Source organism: Scophthalmus maximus, chromosome 1, assembly GCF_022379125.1.
Source record: "Scophthalmus maximus strain ysfricsl-2021 chromosome 1, ASM2237912v1, whole genome shotgun sequence".
NCBI classification, from domain to species: Eukaryota; Metazoa; Chordata; class Actinopteri; order Pleuronectiformes; family Scophthalmidae; genus Scophthalmus; species Scophthalmus maximus.
In genome coordinates, this window is record NC_061515.1 from 27363597 (window position 1) to 27381551 (window position 17955).

General features: G+C 45.5%; 1 protein-coding gene and 2 long non-coding RNA genes across 9 annotated transcripts in view; 2 read left to right on the forward strand and 1 right to left on the reverse strand.

Annotated features, from left to right (window-relative positions):
* Window positions 1–17955, forward strand: part of LOC118301237 — a 1055945-nt gene that overhangs the window by 476061 nt on the left and 561929 nt on the right. The window lies entirely within an intron of this gene.
* On the forward strand, window positions 166–11143 carry jam2a (junctional adhesion molecule 2a). 3 transcript variants are annotated; one of them, XM_035625873.2, is made up of 11 exons: window positions 166–544; window positions 4691–4756; window positions 4944–5054; window positions 5790–5939; window positions 6028–6215; window positions 6444–6546; window positions 6881–6988; window positions 7150–7165; window positions 9277–9348; window positions 9806–9839; window positions 10118–11143. In XM_035625873.2, the coding sequence occupies exons 1-11, from the start codon at window positions 493–495 to the stop codon at window positions 10154–10156; spliced, it is 939 nt and encodes a 312-aa protein (XP_035481766.2). In that variant the 5' UTR covers window positions 166–492; the 3' UTR covers window positions 10157–11143. The 3 variants fall into 3 exon arrangements, with proteins under 3 accessions (XP_035481766.2, XP_047186849.1, XP_047186851.1); XM_047330893.1 differs by having other exon boundaries at window positions 7153–7165; XM_047330895.1 differs by lacking the exon at window positions 9277–9348 and having other exon boundaries at window positions 7153–7165.
* Window positions 3265–5057, reverse strand: LOC118300961. The gene is made up of 4 exons (XR_004790196.2): window positions 4918–5057; window positions 4599–4827; window positions 3503–3624; window positions 3265–3347 (listed from the first exon to the last, which is right to left on the reverse strand). It is a non-coding gene; the product is annotated as an uncharacterized LOC118300961 (long non-coding RNA).

Below are 17955 nucleotides of genomic sequence, written 5' to 3' on the forward strand. Positions count from 1 at the left end.
GATGAGTGTCCGCGGCCGTTCCCCTGTCCCCTCCCGTTATTCGCCATGCGTCCATTTGGCGGCGCAGTGCGCGTCTTTGGACACGGCGCTGCGCTCTCGGCGCTCGCCTGAATGCAACACCCCGCCCTCCCTCCCTCCCTCCAGCTCCAGCTCCAGCTCCATCTCCACTTCAGCACAGTGCCGAGCGGAGAGAGGACACACACACACACACACACACACACCCGCGGTCTGTGATAGGAACCCAGGCGCGCCACACTCCCTCCTCAGCCGGGACACCGGGTGTCTGTGAAGCCCGTCGGCCGCGGCTGTGCGTCCCCCGCTCGTCCGCGCCGTGACGCGCCGCGACGCGCCGGGCCGGTCGCATTCCCCCTGGAAGCTGGATGAATTATCATTGGGGAGTTGTGAACAAGTGCGAGAAGAACGCCGAGGCTCGGGATCTGCCCCCCCGCTCCGTCCAGGGAAGAAGAGAAGACTCCGCCGGAGTTGTGGACGATGATGGAGGGGACGTCCCTGTATCTTCCCGTGGTCGTGCTCCTGATGCAATGTGAGTGATTCACTCCGGAGGAGAACCAACATGTTGCTTGTTTGTGATTCCGTCCACTGGAAGAGAACCTAAAGTGATGCTGACTTGTGTACATCAGGATGTAAAGAGTTTATTTGCATCAGTCCGGATTTAAAAATGTCATTTCCAAGAACATTTCCCCTGGAATTATTTTTAGTGGCAGAATTGCAAATCTTAAATTTCATTTCATAACAGAAACAAAAGGAATCTTAATTTTTATTTTTTTTAACAGTCTTGTATTTGTTAGTTGTGTTATTCCTCGGTCCAGTCCCAGCCCCTCTGTGGGGGGTGGGGGGGGGGCTAGGTTTCCTCCTACAAGTTGGCCCCAGAACTAAAGTTGTGCTTGGCCAGGTGCCGCCTAAAGGGTGTGTGTGTGTGTGTGTGTGTGTGTGTGTGTGTGCGCGACAAGGTGGTGGTGGGGGGCACCACGCCTTGGCACAGGAGGTTGTTGGAACCATGCATGAGGTCAGTGGTTGGACTGTCTCCAACAGTTTTATATCAGGAGGCTTGAGGGACAAAACAGGAAAATGTGAGTGGAAAGTAAAATGGCATTTAATGTTTTTCTGATGATCCTGTGTGACGACCAGGGAAGGAGAGATGGAGAGAGCTCAGTGTTTGTTAGGACACGAGGCGAGCAGTGGGATCGATGTGAAGAGACAGTGAGAGTGAGTGATGCACATTTTGCTCTTGTGTTGCCACCTGTCAGGTCACAAGTTCACCACAGCATGTGTGTGTGTGTGTGTGGGGGGGGGGGACATGACACATCACTCTTCATCTGGCTCACTGACAGACTTTTCAACAAGGCAGCATCAGCTGTGCTCTACGGCACGACTGTGGATTAAATTGTTAAAAGAATAGAGACCAAAAAAAAAGTTTGCAGGAGGAAATATTTTGGGTGGGTCTCTGCTGAGACCCAACATCCCCCATCTCAATCTCACACACACACACACACACACACTCACACCATGCCTGACAGAGACAGCTGTTGCTCACAGGGTTACAGTCATACAGAGAGGCATTGTTCAGCGAGAACACACACACACACACACACACACACACACACACACACACACACACTGTCCTTGCCCTGTTCCTCTGTACCCCCACAGCCTTGAAACGTGTGTGTGTGTGTGCGTGAGCTGCCCCAACCCACGTTATCTCCATCACACAGGCACACAGGACATTTCCTACGAGTCCATCTCTCCTTCCCCTTTCTAATTTGTTCCCTGTTAATTTGAACAAGTGCCTTAATTATTACTGCGCCATGTTTTTGACCTCGGCGCAGTCCCTGGCAACCCCAGTCTCCGTAACACTCAGTACGCACCACGTAATGAGAGTAAATCTTCGTGCCAACGAGTGAGCGAGCATCGTGCCATCTTTCTATTTTTGCTCGAGCAAGAGGGTGGCTGCCCCTCTGTGAGTTTGAGCTGTCGCAGTGTTTGGGTTGATGCTAATGCCACGCACGAGGGTGTGTGTGTGTGTGTGTGTGTGTGTGTGTGTGTGTGTGTGTGTGTGTGTGTGTGTGTGTGTGTGTGTGTGTGTGTGTGTGTGTGTGTGTGTGTGTGTGTGTGTGTGTGTGTGTGTGTGTGTGTTCTGTTTGTCAGAGGCACAACAAGCCCTCAGCAGATGCAGTTTAATCATCATGGTGACCATCCCAACATAAGATGTCTTCCAATCAGCAAATCTGATATTCTATATATGATATAACGAAAGATTACTTTTATTTACATCTGAAATCTTGGCTAAACTACGACTCAAACAAGTGACATCTTCACGTTGAGGCTGGAACGCAGGCCGGTGTCGTCAGTTGACATTTCTGTCATTTACCCACAACACCCATTCTTTTTCTGCATGAATCTTTGGAAAACCATTCTCCGTCCTCAGAGCTTCCTGTACTTCCTGTAGTGTTGCATGTGAGGTGACGTCCCAGTGGCTCAGTGGGTCAACCGTCGCACTCGCCAGCAGGGCGCTCGTCTTTTAAATGTGATTAACACGTCTCGTTGACTTCCAGGAAACGGCCCGGGCCCTCTTCGGCAAAAAGCGGAACTTTACCCACCATGCAGTTGTGAAAGGGTCCGTACCGGCCATGTGTTCGCTGTCTGCCTCGACGCCTTTGCAGTTAATTGAGGCCAATCGTAGCCGACAGCGCGTCCGTAGTAGTGGGGCACACACACACACACACACACACACACACATACACACACACAGGTTCTTTGCTCATTTTTTAGATGTGTGTGTGTGTGTGTGTGGGTTCAGTGCAGGCATGTTGTCAGTCCCTGCTACATTTACTTTTCCTCAAAGAGACACTCTTCACGGTGGTGGCAGGCCTGGTCTCACACTATGTGACAAGAGCGTCTCCCATTCACAGTCCCACTGTCGGACAGGATCTCCCTCGCCTTCAATCCCACTCCCTCTTTTATTTATGCTTCCCCCCCTCCACTCCACCCAACCTCCCCTCCTCCACTCCATTTAATTTGTATTCTATTCTTAGTGCCCGCTCATCTCTCCTTTTGTCGTTTATTCTCATCCCTTTTTAATCTCATTGTATCTTCCTCCCTCGTTTTGTCCGTCCTTTAGTGAGAGCGATCTCCTCGGAGGGTGTCGAGGCACACAAGCCGAGGCAGCGACGCTAATCCCGTTGCGCTGGCACAAGTCGCCGCATGAGGGGGGGGGGGGGGGGGGGGGGGGGGGGGGGGGGGGGGGGCGGCGTCTGGAGGGAGAGCGTGCAGTTTTAATTCACTTAGCCCAAAGTTTGACCGAGTGATCGAGCCAACTCTTAGAGGAGCTTTAAAAAAAAAGAAAAGAACCGAGTGTGTGTGTTATGCTGCATTTGGCAGATGACATAATTATTGTATGTAGGCTTTTGTTTATTCAAAAGCCAAATTAAAAATAGCTGCTGTCATGGAAATAAGAGCGGGAGAGAGCGAGAGGGAGACCGACCTTTCGGGGGCCTGCTCATTAATTCCACTTGGTACGCACGTCCAACATGTCCGCCTTCCTGTTTCGTGTTCACACTTCCTGTCCTTTGTCTCGGGCTCGCCCTCCATTGTTCCATGTCATCCCTGCAACACAAGAAAGTCACTGACAAACAGGAAGCTGTAGGGCTGACGGTGATTTCAGTCTACGTGTTTTTTTTAGCTCGAGAAATGTGACGCGCTGTCCCATTTGCAGGGACGCCGGCAGAAAAGTGTGTGTGTGTGCGTGTGTGTACGTGAAGGAGCAACCTAAGTTATTTATTCAGCATTTTTTGCTTTCAAGAATATATGAAGGTGACATCTTCATTATGCCAAGTTTGAAGTTTGCTGGAAGTTTTTTCTCCTCTGCCCTTAATGTTCTGAGTGAGCATCCCTGAGGCCCATCCAACATTTATTATGTGCTGTAATTTCAGAAAATGGCCCCACTTCTCTTAATTCGCACACTTCTGGGAGACGGCGTGAGGCTCTCACCCCGAGAGCGTCTGATGTTCTCGCGCGTGTTCCTGACCTGCTCCTCCCTCAGCTGACCTCTGGCCCACATATCACCCGCATTTAACAACGGGGCAAATAATCCGCCTCCTTAAACCAATCAGCAATCAGGAAAACGGCAGCTCCAGCTTCCCCTTCCTGTTTGGATGTAGTTATCAGTGACGCACAAGACGGAGGGGGGAGACAAACACAAACAGTCCACCCCCTTGCCAATGTCCCCCCCCCTCGTACATCAGGTTAATCTCGACAAGTCGCTGGTGAGATGCTCCGTGACCTTGTCCTAACCTGTGCTTAAGTAAACATACGGCGGGCTGACCCTTGACCTCTCGCGGGATTACAGCGGAGGAGGGAGTAATCCTGCCTCTCTCTCCCTCAGATCTCCTCGCAGGAAGCTTCAGTCGGGCCTCGGGGCCGCCGCGCACGCCTCCGACCGCGGAGCGTGTGAGACCAGAGGCGGCCATTAAGCATTCTCCTCTCGCAGTCGGCGGGCTATGTGGAGCAATTCACCCAAATCACCTTGCCCCCCCCCTTAATGGATGACGAGCAATATTGCATTTCTGAACTGCTCTCACCCCTTTTTATTTTTATCTCCCACTCTCTCTCTCTCTCTCTCTCTCTCCCCCTCCTCCTCTTCTTCTTCTTCCTCCTCTCGCACCACCACCAGGTTCCCCGTCTGCTCCTGTCACCGTGTCGACCAACGCGCACAAGGTGGAGGTGCGCGAGAACTCAGGTGAGGCAGCGGAGAGCTGAAAAATCTCTGGTCCCCTCCTCTTTTTTATTCAGTCGCTTCTCTCAGATTCTCTGTTGACAGAACAAAGCATCAGGCTGTAAATAGACCAAGCAGTGAAGTGATCAAACGTTTCACAGTTGTGCCATAAATAAATATCTCACCGGTCACGTTCCCCCTTCAACTTCAGACGCAGTGCTGTCCTGCACGTTCCGCACGGAGCAAGACCAGTACCCGCGCATCGAGTGGAAGAAGAAGGGCAAAGACGTCTCCTTCGTGTACTTTGATGGACACTTCAAAGGTGACAAAAGCAGAACCCGCCGCTCTTTACCCCCCCCCTCGGCGACAAACGGGGGCATTTGTTTTAATCAGCTTGCGGCACCAGCTGGACGGGGGGTTTTGCCACCACATAGGATGAGAGAAAAACACCACCATGATTTGTTTTTGGCGACCGGGCTGACGGATGGTTTGGCTCAGTCTGTGGTGTAAAAGTTGAACCTGTCTCTTATCCTAAATCTTCCTCCCTTCATGGTCTGTGATGTTGACCTAATGGGGGGAAATAAATAATGGAGCACACCGGAGCTTTTCATTTAGACGGCGTGGTCAAGCATGATGGTTTTGTCAAATAGGCTTTGAAATGCCTCTGACCCGCCGCCTCCTCTTCACTGGCAACGCTCCAGATTTCTTAAAAGGTGACATCAATAAAGAGTTACCGTTATCTTTTTAAATTCAGGGAAAAGGCAACTCACTTTGTCTTGGCTATGACGTCCCCTGGAGCCCCCAACGTTACCATTGAACTAGAGTGTAGGACCCCTGGAGGTCTGGTCGCTGCCAACCTGAAATCAACTGTCACACAAACAGCCAGCTGTCAATGTGGACACAAGGCTTTTTCTGACGTCCTTGACAAAGTTCAATTGTTAGACATTCATAACCAGATCAGAGAAACTTCTAGATAGTTTCTGACCTCACTGTTCTTTACCCGTCAGTCAGAGAAGACACCCTCTCCTCCTGACCTCCTGCTCTTCTCCCCTTTTAGTTCCCTTTAAAGGCCGGGCGACCATCGACGGGGCCACAGTGACGCTGCACAGGGTGACCCAGGAGGACGCCGGCGAGTACCGCTGCGAGATCAGCGCTCCCCTCGACTCCGTCAGCCTGGGCGAGACCAACGTGACGCTGAAAGTCCTCGGTGCGGCCGAAGCTCTGCGATTAACAAATGGCTGAAACCTTTTAGAGGAATGTTTACTCATGTCCGTCTAACTCCCCCCCCCCCCCAGTGCCCCCCCAAACGCCATCCTGCGAGATCCCCAGTGCGGCAGTGACGGGCTCAGTGGTGCAGCTGCGCTGTAGTGACCACCAGAGCATCCCGCCCGCCACGTACTCCTGGTTCAAGAACAACCTGCCAATCAGCCCGCCTCGCCATGCCAACGCCACCTACTTAATCAACACACACACAGGAATACTGGTGAGAGTGTGGGTTTGTGCGTGCCTCCTTGCAGTCAAATTTAATTTGAAGAAGCAAACACAAGAGAGGCTCCTGTCAAAGTTTATGAGTGCGTCTGTGGTTTGATAGTCGTCAGTGTTTCTGAGGACACTCTCGCAGATTAAAAATACTTTTACTCCAACTTTTAAAATCATTTGACATTTTTCTAAAAGCAGCAATAAACAATTTCAGTCTTCCATCTCTTTGCAGGAGTTCACAGCTGTCGGCAAAGAGGACACCGGCCGGTACAGCTGCCTGGCATCGAACGGGGTCGGGTCGCCCAAGATGTGCGAGGGCAAGCACATGACAATAGGTGAGTGTGTGAATGTGTGTGTTTTTCTCCACACTTCATCCCCCCCACCACCACACCACCACACCTTTCAGCACTGGAGAACATCAGAGATGCAGTGGAGAGGAAAAGCCCACTACACTTATTTCACTCAAATTATATGGTTTAAAATATGGTTTCTAGCTTGCTATTAAGTTTCATAATGTGCTTTAGGTTAATGCAAGGAAACCATTTTTGAATGCGCTTCATAAATTATATGACATACCGCGGGTGTGCAGGCGAAGGCATTGGACATGAGTGTTTATTGAGTGTTTACCACTTCATGTATGAAGTTCTCTCTGTCCCTCTCCGCTTCCAGAGGACGTGAACATCACGGCGGTGGTCGCCGCCGTGCTGGTGGTCTGCCTGGTGGTGGCGGCGTGCAGCTGCGGAGGCTTCCTCCTGCGCCGCAACGGCTTTTTCAGCCGTGAGTGTGTCTCTTTTACATTTTCAAATCTAATAAGCCAAAACTTCCGGCATGAACTGTACATCACTTAATAGAGATATTGTCTCTATTCTCTCAAAAAAAGAGTGACATTCACTCTCTCTCTTCTCTTCCTTACATGCTCCTCCTGACTCGTCCATCAGCAGGACACAGAGGAAGGTAAGAGCTCTGTAAATTGCATTAACATTGATGTGCACAAGCGCAGGCTAATACGCGCGAGGAGGGGGAGGAGGGAGGACGGGCGGGTGGGTGGGTTGTTGTTGCACTTAGACTGCGTGTCTGTGTGCTGACTCAGGACTGTATAGAGTGACAGCTGTGTGTGAGTGTGTGTGTGTGTGTGTGTGTTTCTGAGCCACAGCAGCGCCTGTGTTTTCACTCATCCCGGTGATTGGCGCCAGCAGATGTTAAAGTCGTTGGGAAAAAGGGTTGTTGTTGTTGTTGTTTCTCTAATTGGATTCCAGGCAAACGCACCTCTGTTGAAATCATGTCTTAAAAATGTAAACCTGGCCCATCATCATCATCATCATCATCTGTAAAAAAAAAAAAATGCAGACAATTAACAGGAGGAGAACTAATCGGTGCAACGTAATTATGGAATAATTACTATATCGGTGAGGAGGGGGGAATATCTGCAGCAGGAGGAATCGCAGGCAATTAGACTGATTGGTTGGAGTAATCTGACATGGATTATTAAGATATTGAAGTGATTGAAGAATGAGACGGTGGTATCACAGAGGGCTGTTTATACACAGTAACAGTCCCTGTCCTGCAAACTCACCACCGGCCGTCCGAGCCAGAAAACCACTGAGACACATCGCCTGTCGTCCTCGTGTGACTGGCCCGAACTCGCTCGGCTCTGCGTTATTTGATTAGGGGCCTTGTTACTGCGCGGCGTTTGATGGAGCGTCAGCGCGGAGCTCTCCCTCGCAAAAAGCTCTTTGTCTAGGTTAAAGTCTGATGTTCATCCCACTGAGCCAACTGGAGCCGTCACTGTCAACCTCCCTATTTATAGAACCAGGCGTCGCCTTCACAGAGGACTCGAAGACAATGTGACATGATTTCTGATGCACCAAGTGTGCGCACAAGTCAACAAAGTGGGGAGTGCGGATCTGGGATGTGGGTGTGCGTCGCTCAGAGACCAATGATAAGGAGGAACTGGTCAGACGGATGAACGTTATATCATGCAAGAGACTGAGCAGGGATGAGTTTTAAATTCTTATTACAGCTCTGGATGTAGCTTCCTCCGCTGATTGTTTTATTGAGATACTTTAAGACAATATATTTCCCTTTATTTATATTTCAAAGACATTAAGGCCACTTTCTGCAAATGCTTGGAAAAATACGATACTTTAATAAATTATAGAGCCTGCTAAGGGGCCTGAGATGGAGCCTTGGGGAACTCCATGCCCTTTTAAGAACCAAAGGGATCTTGAATGCACTTACAGCTGCAGTAAAAAACAACAACCTGAGAGTCGATTGGACTCGAACATTAAACTCGCGGGTGTTGGATTGCTTCATGTGTTGGCTCACCATTTGACCGGCTCACCTCTGCTAAATTATGACTGGCTGCATGTCTTTACAGCGTTTGTCGCAAGTATATGAAATATTAGGGCCGTTCGTAAAAAGGCACGTTTGAGTCTGTAATTTCTGTTTGGAACATTTGTATGTTCGGGAGCTAAATATTTAGAAGCCTCTGCCTGTAAACCGTGCGTCACGTGTTTCAGATCCATGTCTTCAGGCTTAATTTTAAAAGCTGCAAAGAGATAAATCAGGCACAAGCACGGTGAGGTTTTGCATATACTGGTTGGCTGAAAACAAGGTTTGCCACAAGGGAGAGAGAGGACGGGACGGGGCTCAGCTTCCCTCAGTGTCTCTGAAATCGCTACAAACAAACACAATTGGCAGGAAAACGCTGTTAGTCACTTGGTGGCGCTCAGCGCGCCGGTGGGTGATCGACAGTGTCGTCTAACCAGTTGTGAGGTTCGCAGCATTCACCAAAAACATTTTCTCCCTGCAGCTTGTAATATTAAGGCCCTGTTGACGTGGGCGTGAATGCACTAACTTTACAGGCACAGGCCTGAACATAAATAACCTGAAAATTACAGGTTCAAATCAAAACGTACAAGGTTTACGAACGGATCAATATTCCACACTAATAACGCGCCACTTCATGAAAGCATGGTGTGCAGTGAGTCCAAACAAACGACACCCTTGTTGTTGTTGATGACCCTGTTTAAAGGCGACACGCTGCCCCCCCCCCCCCCCTGCAGGTCCTTTTGGATCTCCCAGTGTCACGGTGCAGCCCACATCAGCAGCCAAACCCTGCACAGAACAGAGGACACGTGAGTGTGACGACGCACAGACGAGGGCAAATAACAGACATGATGTTTTTGCAGCTTAATATCTAGTTGTAAAAAAAATTATATTTTTTATATATCACACTCAATGTGTTGATGGGTGGCGACAGTGGCCCAAGCGTATTTATGAATATGTATCTAAGTTTGCAACAGCATTTAAAATTTTCAATCAGGACATTAGAAAATAATTTTGGCTCCTTTTTGCTTCCATATATTATTATCAAACGTCCCGTCTCCAACGCTGCCGTCACCGGTTTTAATACCGTCCCGCTCAGTGAGTCCGGCTCTTCTTTTTGCCCAGTGGGATGTTTTTTTGCCAATGCATCATGTGCATTATTTATGCAGGGCATTCGAGATATGACTCAGGATACAGCTGTCTGCCCCCGAGTCGCTCCTTCTCTCTGTGACTGTGTCAAACTGTCCGATGTGCTTTGTCTTTCAGGTCCAATGTCAACTACGTCCCTCCGCCCCAAGACGTGAGTGTTTTTCTTTTCTTCCTTTGTCCTCTTTCTTCCTGCCTGTGTCTCGCTCTCATGTTGGGCACTGGGTGGTGACGAGGGGGGTTGGGGAGGGGAGGGGACGGACGCTGACTTAAGCACCACAGTATTTTTCACTTACCTAATGAATGTTGCTGTGTTTTTGTTTGATTGAAATTACGATACTGTCACCTCGAGGCGTCGCTCGGGGCCATAACTCTGCTGGAAATCAGTTTAAACATTAATACTTCTTCTTCCTTTTCCCCTGTCTCCCACAGCCCCAGGATTTCAAACACACCCAGTCGTTCATGCTCTGAGAAGCTGGCCTTTCTTTGAGATGTGATAAGGTGCCAACACTGGATCCTTTGATTTTATGGTTTTTTTTAAAATATTTTTTTGTTTTTCTCTCTGGACCCCCGAATGAGCACCTGATCTTCCAGTACCGCGCTACTCTCAGTCTTCTTCCTCCTCTGCCACTCCTTTTCTGGATGGATTATGAAAAGCAAACGTGCAAGGCTTCTCTTACTCCTCTTGCTTTGCTGTGTGATGGTGACGTCTACCGCTCCTGTGGGATTAAGACACAGTTTCGTGGCACTCTGCTCCCCCCTGGTGGTCGTGACAGTGAAGTTCCACTCTCTTCTCTGGACGATCAAGGGGAAGAACAGAGACTTTGAACACTTTTTCCTTCCCTCTGCAGGCCACTTATTTAAGTCTGATTAGTTTGAACCAAAGACCGACCGATACATTTAAAGGGTATTTCTGTTTTTGTGCTTGCTTTAAAAACTGAATCATCACGAGGGATTCCTCGTTGAAGCCATAGGGAAAAAGCATTTCAGTTGACTCCAATATCAATGCAGTTTACCTCAGCTCACACTGTCTTCTGTAAAACTGGGGCCCCTGGCATCCCGAGGGGCCACAGTGCCACGAAAGACCCTCATGGTACTGGAACAAAGACAGTCCAGGGGAACAGGAAGCCGCTCCACTCTCAGCTGCCAATTACACTGAGACCAACCCCCATTCCATCCTAATGTGCCTGCATGGTCTTTTTATATACACACACACACATATATATATATATATATAAAATATATAAAATATACCTTGTGCCTTTTAATTTGTCTGTCATTTATCTATGAATCACAGTTTTTTGTAAAGAATTTGCCTTACTTCTTTCTGTCTCTATATTTTTGTGCCACTGTTAATCGGAGAGGTTGCGTGTCTGTTTTTAGACAGTGTGTGGATGGATTCTTCAGAGTTTTATTTGAATGGTGTATCGGTAATAAAGTTTTTTCTATTCAAAACTACGCTGCTGTTTTTATTTTCACCATGTAAATGTATGCACATGATACATATGTAGAGCTTGAGCAAGTCAAGGTTCAGTCAGTGTCTGCGGTCACTCATTCAAGCTGTCAGATGGTGGACAGGAAGATCTGAGGAAGAGGGATCAAAGTTTGAGACTTTGTGAGGAAGAAAAAGTAGAAGTTCCGAAAATCATATAACTGTCTAGCTCAGTAGCTCAGTGAGGTAGTTGTCAGATTTGGTGTTTTGAGAGTGTTGGTTCAATCCTCAGCTGCATTGGAGAATTTTGAAGCCAAGGACCCAAAGTTAAGGTCAAAAATGGAAGGAAATAGAAGGTGGACCTCTGATCAATTAGATCAGACTGTTGATTCAGAAACTTAGAGGTGTGTGTTCAATCTTGACTGTTTACTTTGGGACTTCGACTGACAAGTCAGTTAAGGAGAGTGACAAATAGGAGTAACGACTTCTAAATGTGGATAGTCTCAGTAGTCTAGTGGTTTATGACTTAAAACCTTAGAGTACCTGGGTCAAGTCCTCTACTCATCCATCTTTCTGCAAAAATGTTCAAGAGATCCTTTAAAAGTTTCATGTCTTTGCATTATATTTCATGCAAGCACTGCCATTTCAACTTATTTCTGAGTGAAGATGTGGAACAGAAAGGTTGTAGCAGTGGTTTCTTTTACATAAATCCTACAAAACACAAACAAGTTGACTGAAAACTTTAGCAGTTCGTCCTCGTGAAAGCTGACAGCAACTTAAATACGAAAAAAACTGGGATTGAGTTTCCTGAGTAAGACGCTGGTGAAGTGGTAAGATTTGAAACTCGTGTGCGAACGGTTGTCAGATCTTGTCCCACCTCGTTTCTGTGATTTTGTTCAAACGGAACATACATTTAAACTTATTTCTGAGTAAACATGTTGAACAGAAACTTTGTGGCAGTGTTTTCATTTACATAAATCCTACAAAACAGAAACAAGTTGACTGAAAACTTTAGCAGTTCGTCATCTCGAAAGCCGACAGCAAGTTAAATGTGAAAAACTGGGCTCGAGTTTCCTGAGTAAGACGCTGGTGAAGTGGTAAGATTATAGGCTCACGTGAAAGGTTGACTGATCAAGACCCACCATTTTTGTGACTTGATTGAAACAGAATCCGTGGCGTAGAGGCAATGATACAGGTATGGCCATCTTAAGGTCCATGGTTTGAGTCCCACCTTTTGCAATTTGTCCTCTTAAATGTCTGCTGATGCTTCATTGATGAGAAAAACTAGAAGAAATGTATTCATTCTGCGGCGTAGTGGCAATGATACAGGTATGAACATATCAAGGTCCATGGTTCAACTCCAACCTTTAACAATTTTACAATGTGTCCTCTTGAATGTCTGATGTTCATCATAACAAACTGGACCAACTTCAGTATGAAAGACGGTGGTCGAGTGGTAAGACGCGAGGCTCTGGTGCGAGAGACCCAGGGTTCAAGACTGAGTGCCCACTCAAGCATGCACAAACAAGATCTGTAGATCATGTGCACTGCAAGACACTCAAACACGAACGAGATCCCATAATTGAAACACGGACCTGGAAGTTCCTCAAGTGCACGGCATTCCCGTCAATGGATAGAGGAAAGCAGGAGAAAATAATGTCTGATGTCAATGTGAAGAAATATGCACTTGTGAAATGCCCTTCAAACCTCGGAGACACATTGGATACACTGGTTGGCGTGGGGAGTGTGACGGTGTGCTATGAGATGAGGGGTAAAAAAATAATAATAAAAAAAAATTGAAAGTAAAAATACAAATATAGCATTGAACAAATTAATGAAATTAAAACAAATGAATTAAATAAAAAATAATAACAAAAAAAATAATTTTATGATAAACACAAAAAATGAAAAATATCAGTTAGAAAAATGCCAACCCCCCCCAAAAAGCCATTTCTGCCAAAATCACAAAAAAATCTATCCTATGGTACTGCAATGATTTGTCTTGAACAGGGATTGAACTGTCGACCTTTCACTTTTGAACCAGTGCCTTTGCCACTGTGCCACCAGGCTTCATGTATAAAATTGGTTTTACTTCTATTTACCAAATGACCTGACGTGACCAAGTTAAAAAAAAATAAAAAATACACCTGAAAGTACAAGGACAGACACTAATCTGCATATGATTAAAGGCACAAATTAAAAATATATATGTTATATTACAAGCCATTACTTACTCAGGTACATTTTTTTTTTTTTTTTTTAGAGATCTGTGTAAGGTTCAGGCCTTTTAGGTTTAGTATCATTCCGCTAGAATTATGGTAAAGATATTGAAAATGAAAAGCAGGAGAATGTAAGAATCAGAGGTGGAGGGATGGAGGGGACTCACTGGTAAAGACGGATGAACTGAGGATGAGGGTTGACGGGTTCCAGGGGTCCGTAGATCATGTGCAAGACAAGACGGAGGAGAGAGGGTCACAGTGGAGGAGTGATACACAGGTAAAGGTCTTACAGGGTCCATGATTAAATAACACATGTAAGGTAACACAGTTAAGATGTGGTCTCATGAAGGGACATATGTGATGTACCAAACGGATTCATAACTTCATCAATTTAAATGTTTCATGATTTCCTTTTCTTTGCAGCCACGTGAGCGGCTGTGTGAGGCTGTACTATATACTATACTATATTATCAAGTTTTTTCACATTTTATGCCATACTATATACGATGTTGTTTTTTAACATTTTATGCCATACTGTACTATGTTGTTTTTTGCAGTTTTTATGCCTTACTATACACAAAAAAAGCAAAAATGTGCACTAAATAAATGACTTGCTGGGCATAATCAACACATCAATTAATGACTTATTGTGTAGGGGGTTCTTTTATTTGAGTAAACTTCAGTGTGTTTGTTTGTGTCTGACTTCCTCCACCACTGAACAACGAGCTCCAGGTGTGTTTATCTCCTGATGCTCGTCAGGCTGAAGCACAAGTAGCAAACACATGGAGCAGGTTTTCACCTTCAAACACATGGAGCAGGTTTTCACCTTCAAACACATGGAGCAGGTTTTCACCTTCAGACACATGGAGCAGGTTTTCACCTTCAGACACATGGAGCAGGTTTTCACCTTCAGACACATGGAGCAGGTTTTCACCTTCAAACACATGTGAACAGTGAAAGAGCAGCACCGACACATTCAAATTTGAAGGTGTTCTCACCAAATATTTGTTCCGGGTTCGCCGGCTCCTGGCGGAAGTGACGACTGGCAAACCGGAAGTGGAGGATTCCAATGGAACGTATGGGGGAAAGGGGGCGGGGTAACTTGGGACATACCAAGGATGAATCTACAGGGGTGAAGTCTCAGTAGTCCAGTGAACTACTGAGAATATCCACATTTAAAAATCATTACTCCAATTTGTCACTTTCTAAGTTTCAGAACCAACAATCTGAGCTAATTGATCAGAGATCCACCTTCTATTTCCTTCCAATATTGACTCTATACTATGGGTCATTAACTTCCAAGATTTTTTTTCCTTTACTTCTTCCTCACAAGTCTCAAACTTTGATCTTCCTGTCCATCATCTAACAGCTTCAGCCAGTCAAAGCTCAGGCAGTGTCTGCAGTCAACAACCAGATGGAAGACACCATGTATCATCAGAATTGTTTGAGCTTGAGCTTTTTGTGAAGAGGTAGAGGTAGAACTAGAAGTTCCGAATAACTTATGAACTTCAGGTTGAGTAGCTCAGCGAGGTAGATCACAAACTTCACATTTTGAGGTTGTTGGTTCGATCCCCAGCTGGTTTGGAGAATGTTGAAGTCTATGACCCAAAGTAAAAAGTCAATATTCAAGATGGACAAACATTTCAAAGTTTCAGAACTAACACTTAACAGTCTGAGTTCATTGATATTAAGTCCACCCTCTATTTCCTTCAAATATTGACTGTATACTTTGGTTCATAGACTTCAAATGTCTCTAAAGAAGTTGAGCATTGAACCAACAATCTCAAAACTTCAATTCTGACATCTACCTCACTGAGCTACTCAGCCAGACAACTGCAAACTTTTTGGAACTTCTACTTCTTCTTCCTCATTAAAATTTCAAACTTTGATCCCTCTTCCTTAGATCTTCCTGTCCATCATCTAACAGCTTCAGCCAGTCAAAGCCCAGGCAGTGTCTGCAGTCAACACTCAGATGAAAGACATCATGTATCATCAGAGTTGTTTGAGCTTGAGCTTTTTGTGAACCAGAAGAAGTAGAAGTTCCGAATAACTTATGAACATCAGGCTGAGTAGCTCAGCGAGGCAGATCACAAACTTCACATTTTGAGGTTGTTGGTTCAATCCCCAGCTGGTTTGGAGAATGTTGAAGTCTATGACCCAAAGTAAACATATTCTAAGTCAACATTCAAAGTGCGGGTTTAAGTACAACAAACGTTTCACAAAGTGAGTGCGTCGGGTGGCGCGGTGGGTTCGTTCACGGCCTCAGGTGCGGTCGTGTCCTATTCAAAGTGGTATCGGATCCCGGTCGGTAAAGAGAGTGAGCTGCGGATGGAGATGACAGTCGGGAGGAACCCCAGAGAAGATTGCTGAGGGTGAGTATATGAACATGATTGTGTGTATTAACATGATGTGGTATTGTGTGCAGATGAAGGTCATGAAGTCGGGGGAGGCCCCGAGAGGTTGCGGATGAAGAGTGATGATGCCGGGGGAACGTCAGGCCCCCTGCCCCTCGAGACAAAGATAAGTAGGGGGTTATACTAAACTTTTATTTGGCAACAACACTAAAATTGAACTACAGTCCCCCTCTGCATTGTACAAAACAACAGTTCAGTATATGACATGACGAGTCACATCGTATACTGAACTGTTGCTTTGTACAATTTTATGTACAAAGATCTGAAAAAAATCAGAGAAAAAAGTTAGTAAAAAGTTACAAAGCAGACAACACAATTTGTTTTAAATACTCCTATAATAATACTTTTACTTTCCTTTGCATGGAGACGTCTTGTGAAGAAAAGAAAAATAATTTTGGATTCATGCCAAGACAAACTTTTTCTTCACAAAGTTTCGACACAAAGGGAAGTAACAGAATATACTAAACAACAAAGTTACTCAACCTACTTACACCTTGATCAAAAAGTGATACTTTATACATTTTAACATTCATATTGGTCTGTGGAAGAACAAGTACGCATGAATCATTTGGAGTTATCCTGACTGCACCATGTGACCGCATTTTAACGTTAAATATACTGTAAGACTTGTTGGTTTTAACAGCTCCAGATTTCCATCTTGAGACCACCTATGATGTTTTGGTTTTTAAATTAGTGAAACCTATGCTCCTTCATATTGCCGTGACAGTCGTAGTGAATTTTTATGACAACTAGAAGCTCAAAGACGATTCAGAAGAGAGAAGCTTGAAAGTGTGAACACGTTTGTGCTGCTTCAGTCTCTGTAGACTATGCAGTCTCTGACATTATATTGTGTATAAGATTTATTAAAGCACACAGCAGCTCAAAGCCTTAAATATTATCAATGTCCATGTCCAAAATATATAAATGTGTCTATTCTCAAAAACCTTTCATGTTGTGATTTATTGTCCTCGAATTCACAAACTTTCAAGGAATTCTGGGAACTTTAATTTTTGGAGTTAATATTCTATTTAGCTGGTGATTGAAATTTGAAAATGTTTCACCTACTTTTTCCTGCCTAGAATATGATCAGCAAATGTAAATCCACAGACCATCCCTAACACACAGTAAAGGCTTCACGACAGGACTTGTGTTTTCACGATCTGACTTGAACTTTCTGCACGGAGGTCGAGCTTCTTGGTCCGGTTGAAGAGGATGGCGGAGATGCTTGATGTTCCTGCACAGGGGTCAGGCTCACGGTGGAGGACAGCTGGAGTAAACGGTGGAGCGCCACCTGGTGGAGCAAAGCGGCTTCTGGTTAGAACTGTGGTCAGAGTTGCTAAGTCTGTGTAAGTTGACCAAACTTTTTCAGTACAACTTTTTACATATTTTTAACAGTCCCATATGTCTGTGGATGTACACGTGCATGAAGAAATTCATGCACACGTGGATGTACACGTGTATGTACACGTGTGCATGAATTTCTTCATGCATGACTGCACCATGTAACCACATTTTAACGTTAAACACAGTACACTTAACACTTGTACTGTTTTCGACTCAAAAACACAAAGCTTCTTTTCACAATTCACAAAAAGCTGGACTTTAAAAAAATTTTGGCACCGGTGGCACAAGGACCAAAACAGTCTTAGGAGTAGGACCAAACAGGCAACAAGGAGCCTCACGTTCCAAGTATCAAACTGACAAGCAGTAACCAAAAATAAATCAGATTCATTTGTTGTTTTTTTAATTTAAATTTTTACTTCTTAATCTCTTATGAGGCCATGTCGTTTTAGTCAACTGCCTTACTGTTTTTGGTTTAATTTCTTCTTGTTGCACTTTGTAATATTACTAAGACAAGTGCGACATAAATAACATTATTATCCTCATTTTGCAACTTACTTCGTTGTTACTGTCTATTTTCTGAGACAAATTCTTTTTCCTCTGCTCACACACAGGCTGAAAGCCTCGTCAGTGTTTCCCCACAGAGGCTCTGCCAGCCCGAGTGTGCACGAATCTTTCAAGTGCATTAGCTGCTGACAGGCGTGTACCATCGCACAGGTAGACAAGACGACTTGAGCTTGATGTACGAGAGCGAGAGGTCCGTCGGTCCCTGAATTACATTTTAATATCAAAGCGAACACTAAATAAAATACGTTTGAACTTGTACAGGTTGAGCCAGAATGGAAAGGTACAGTAATCCCACTT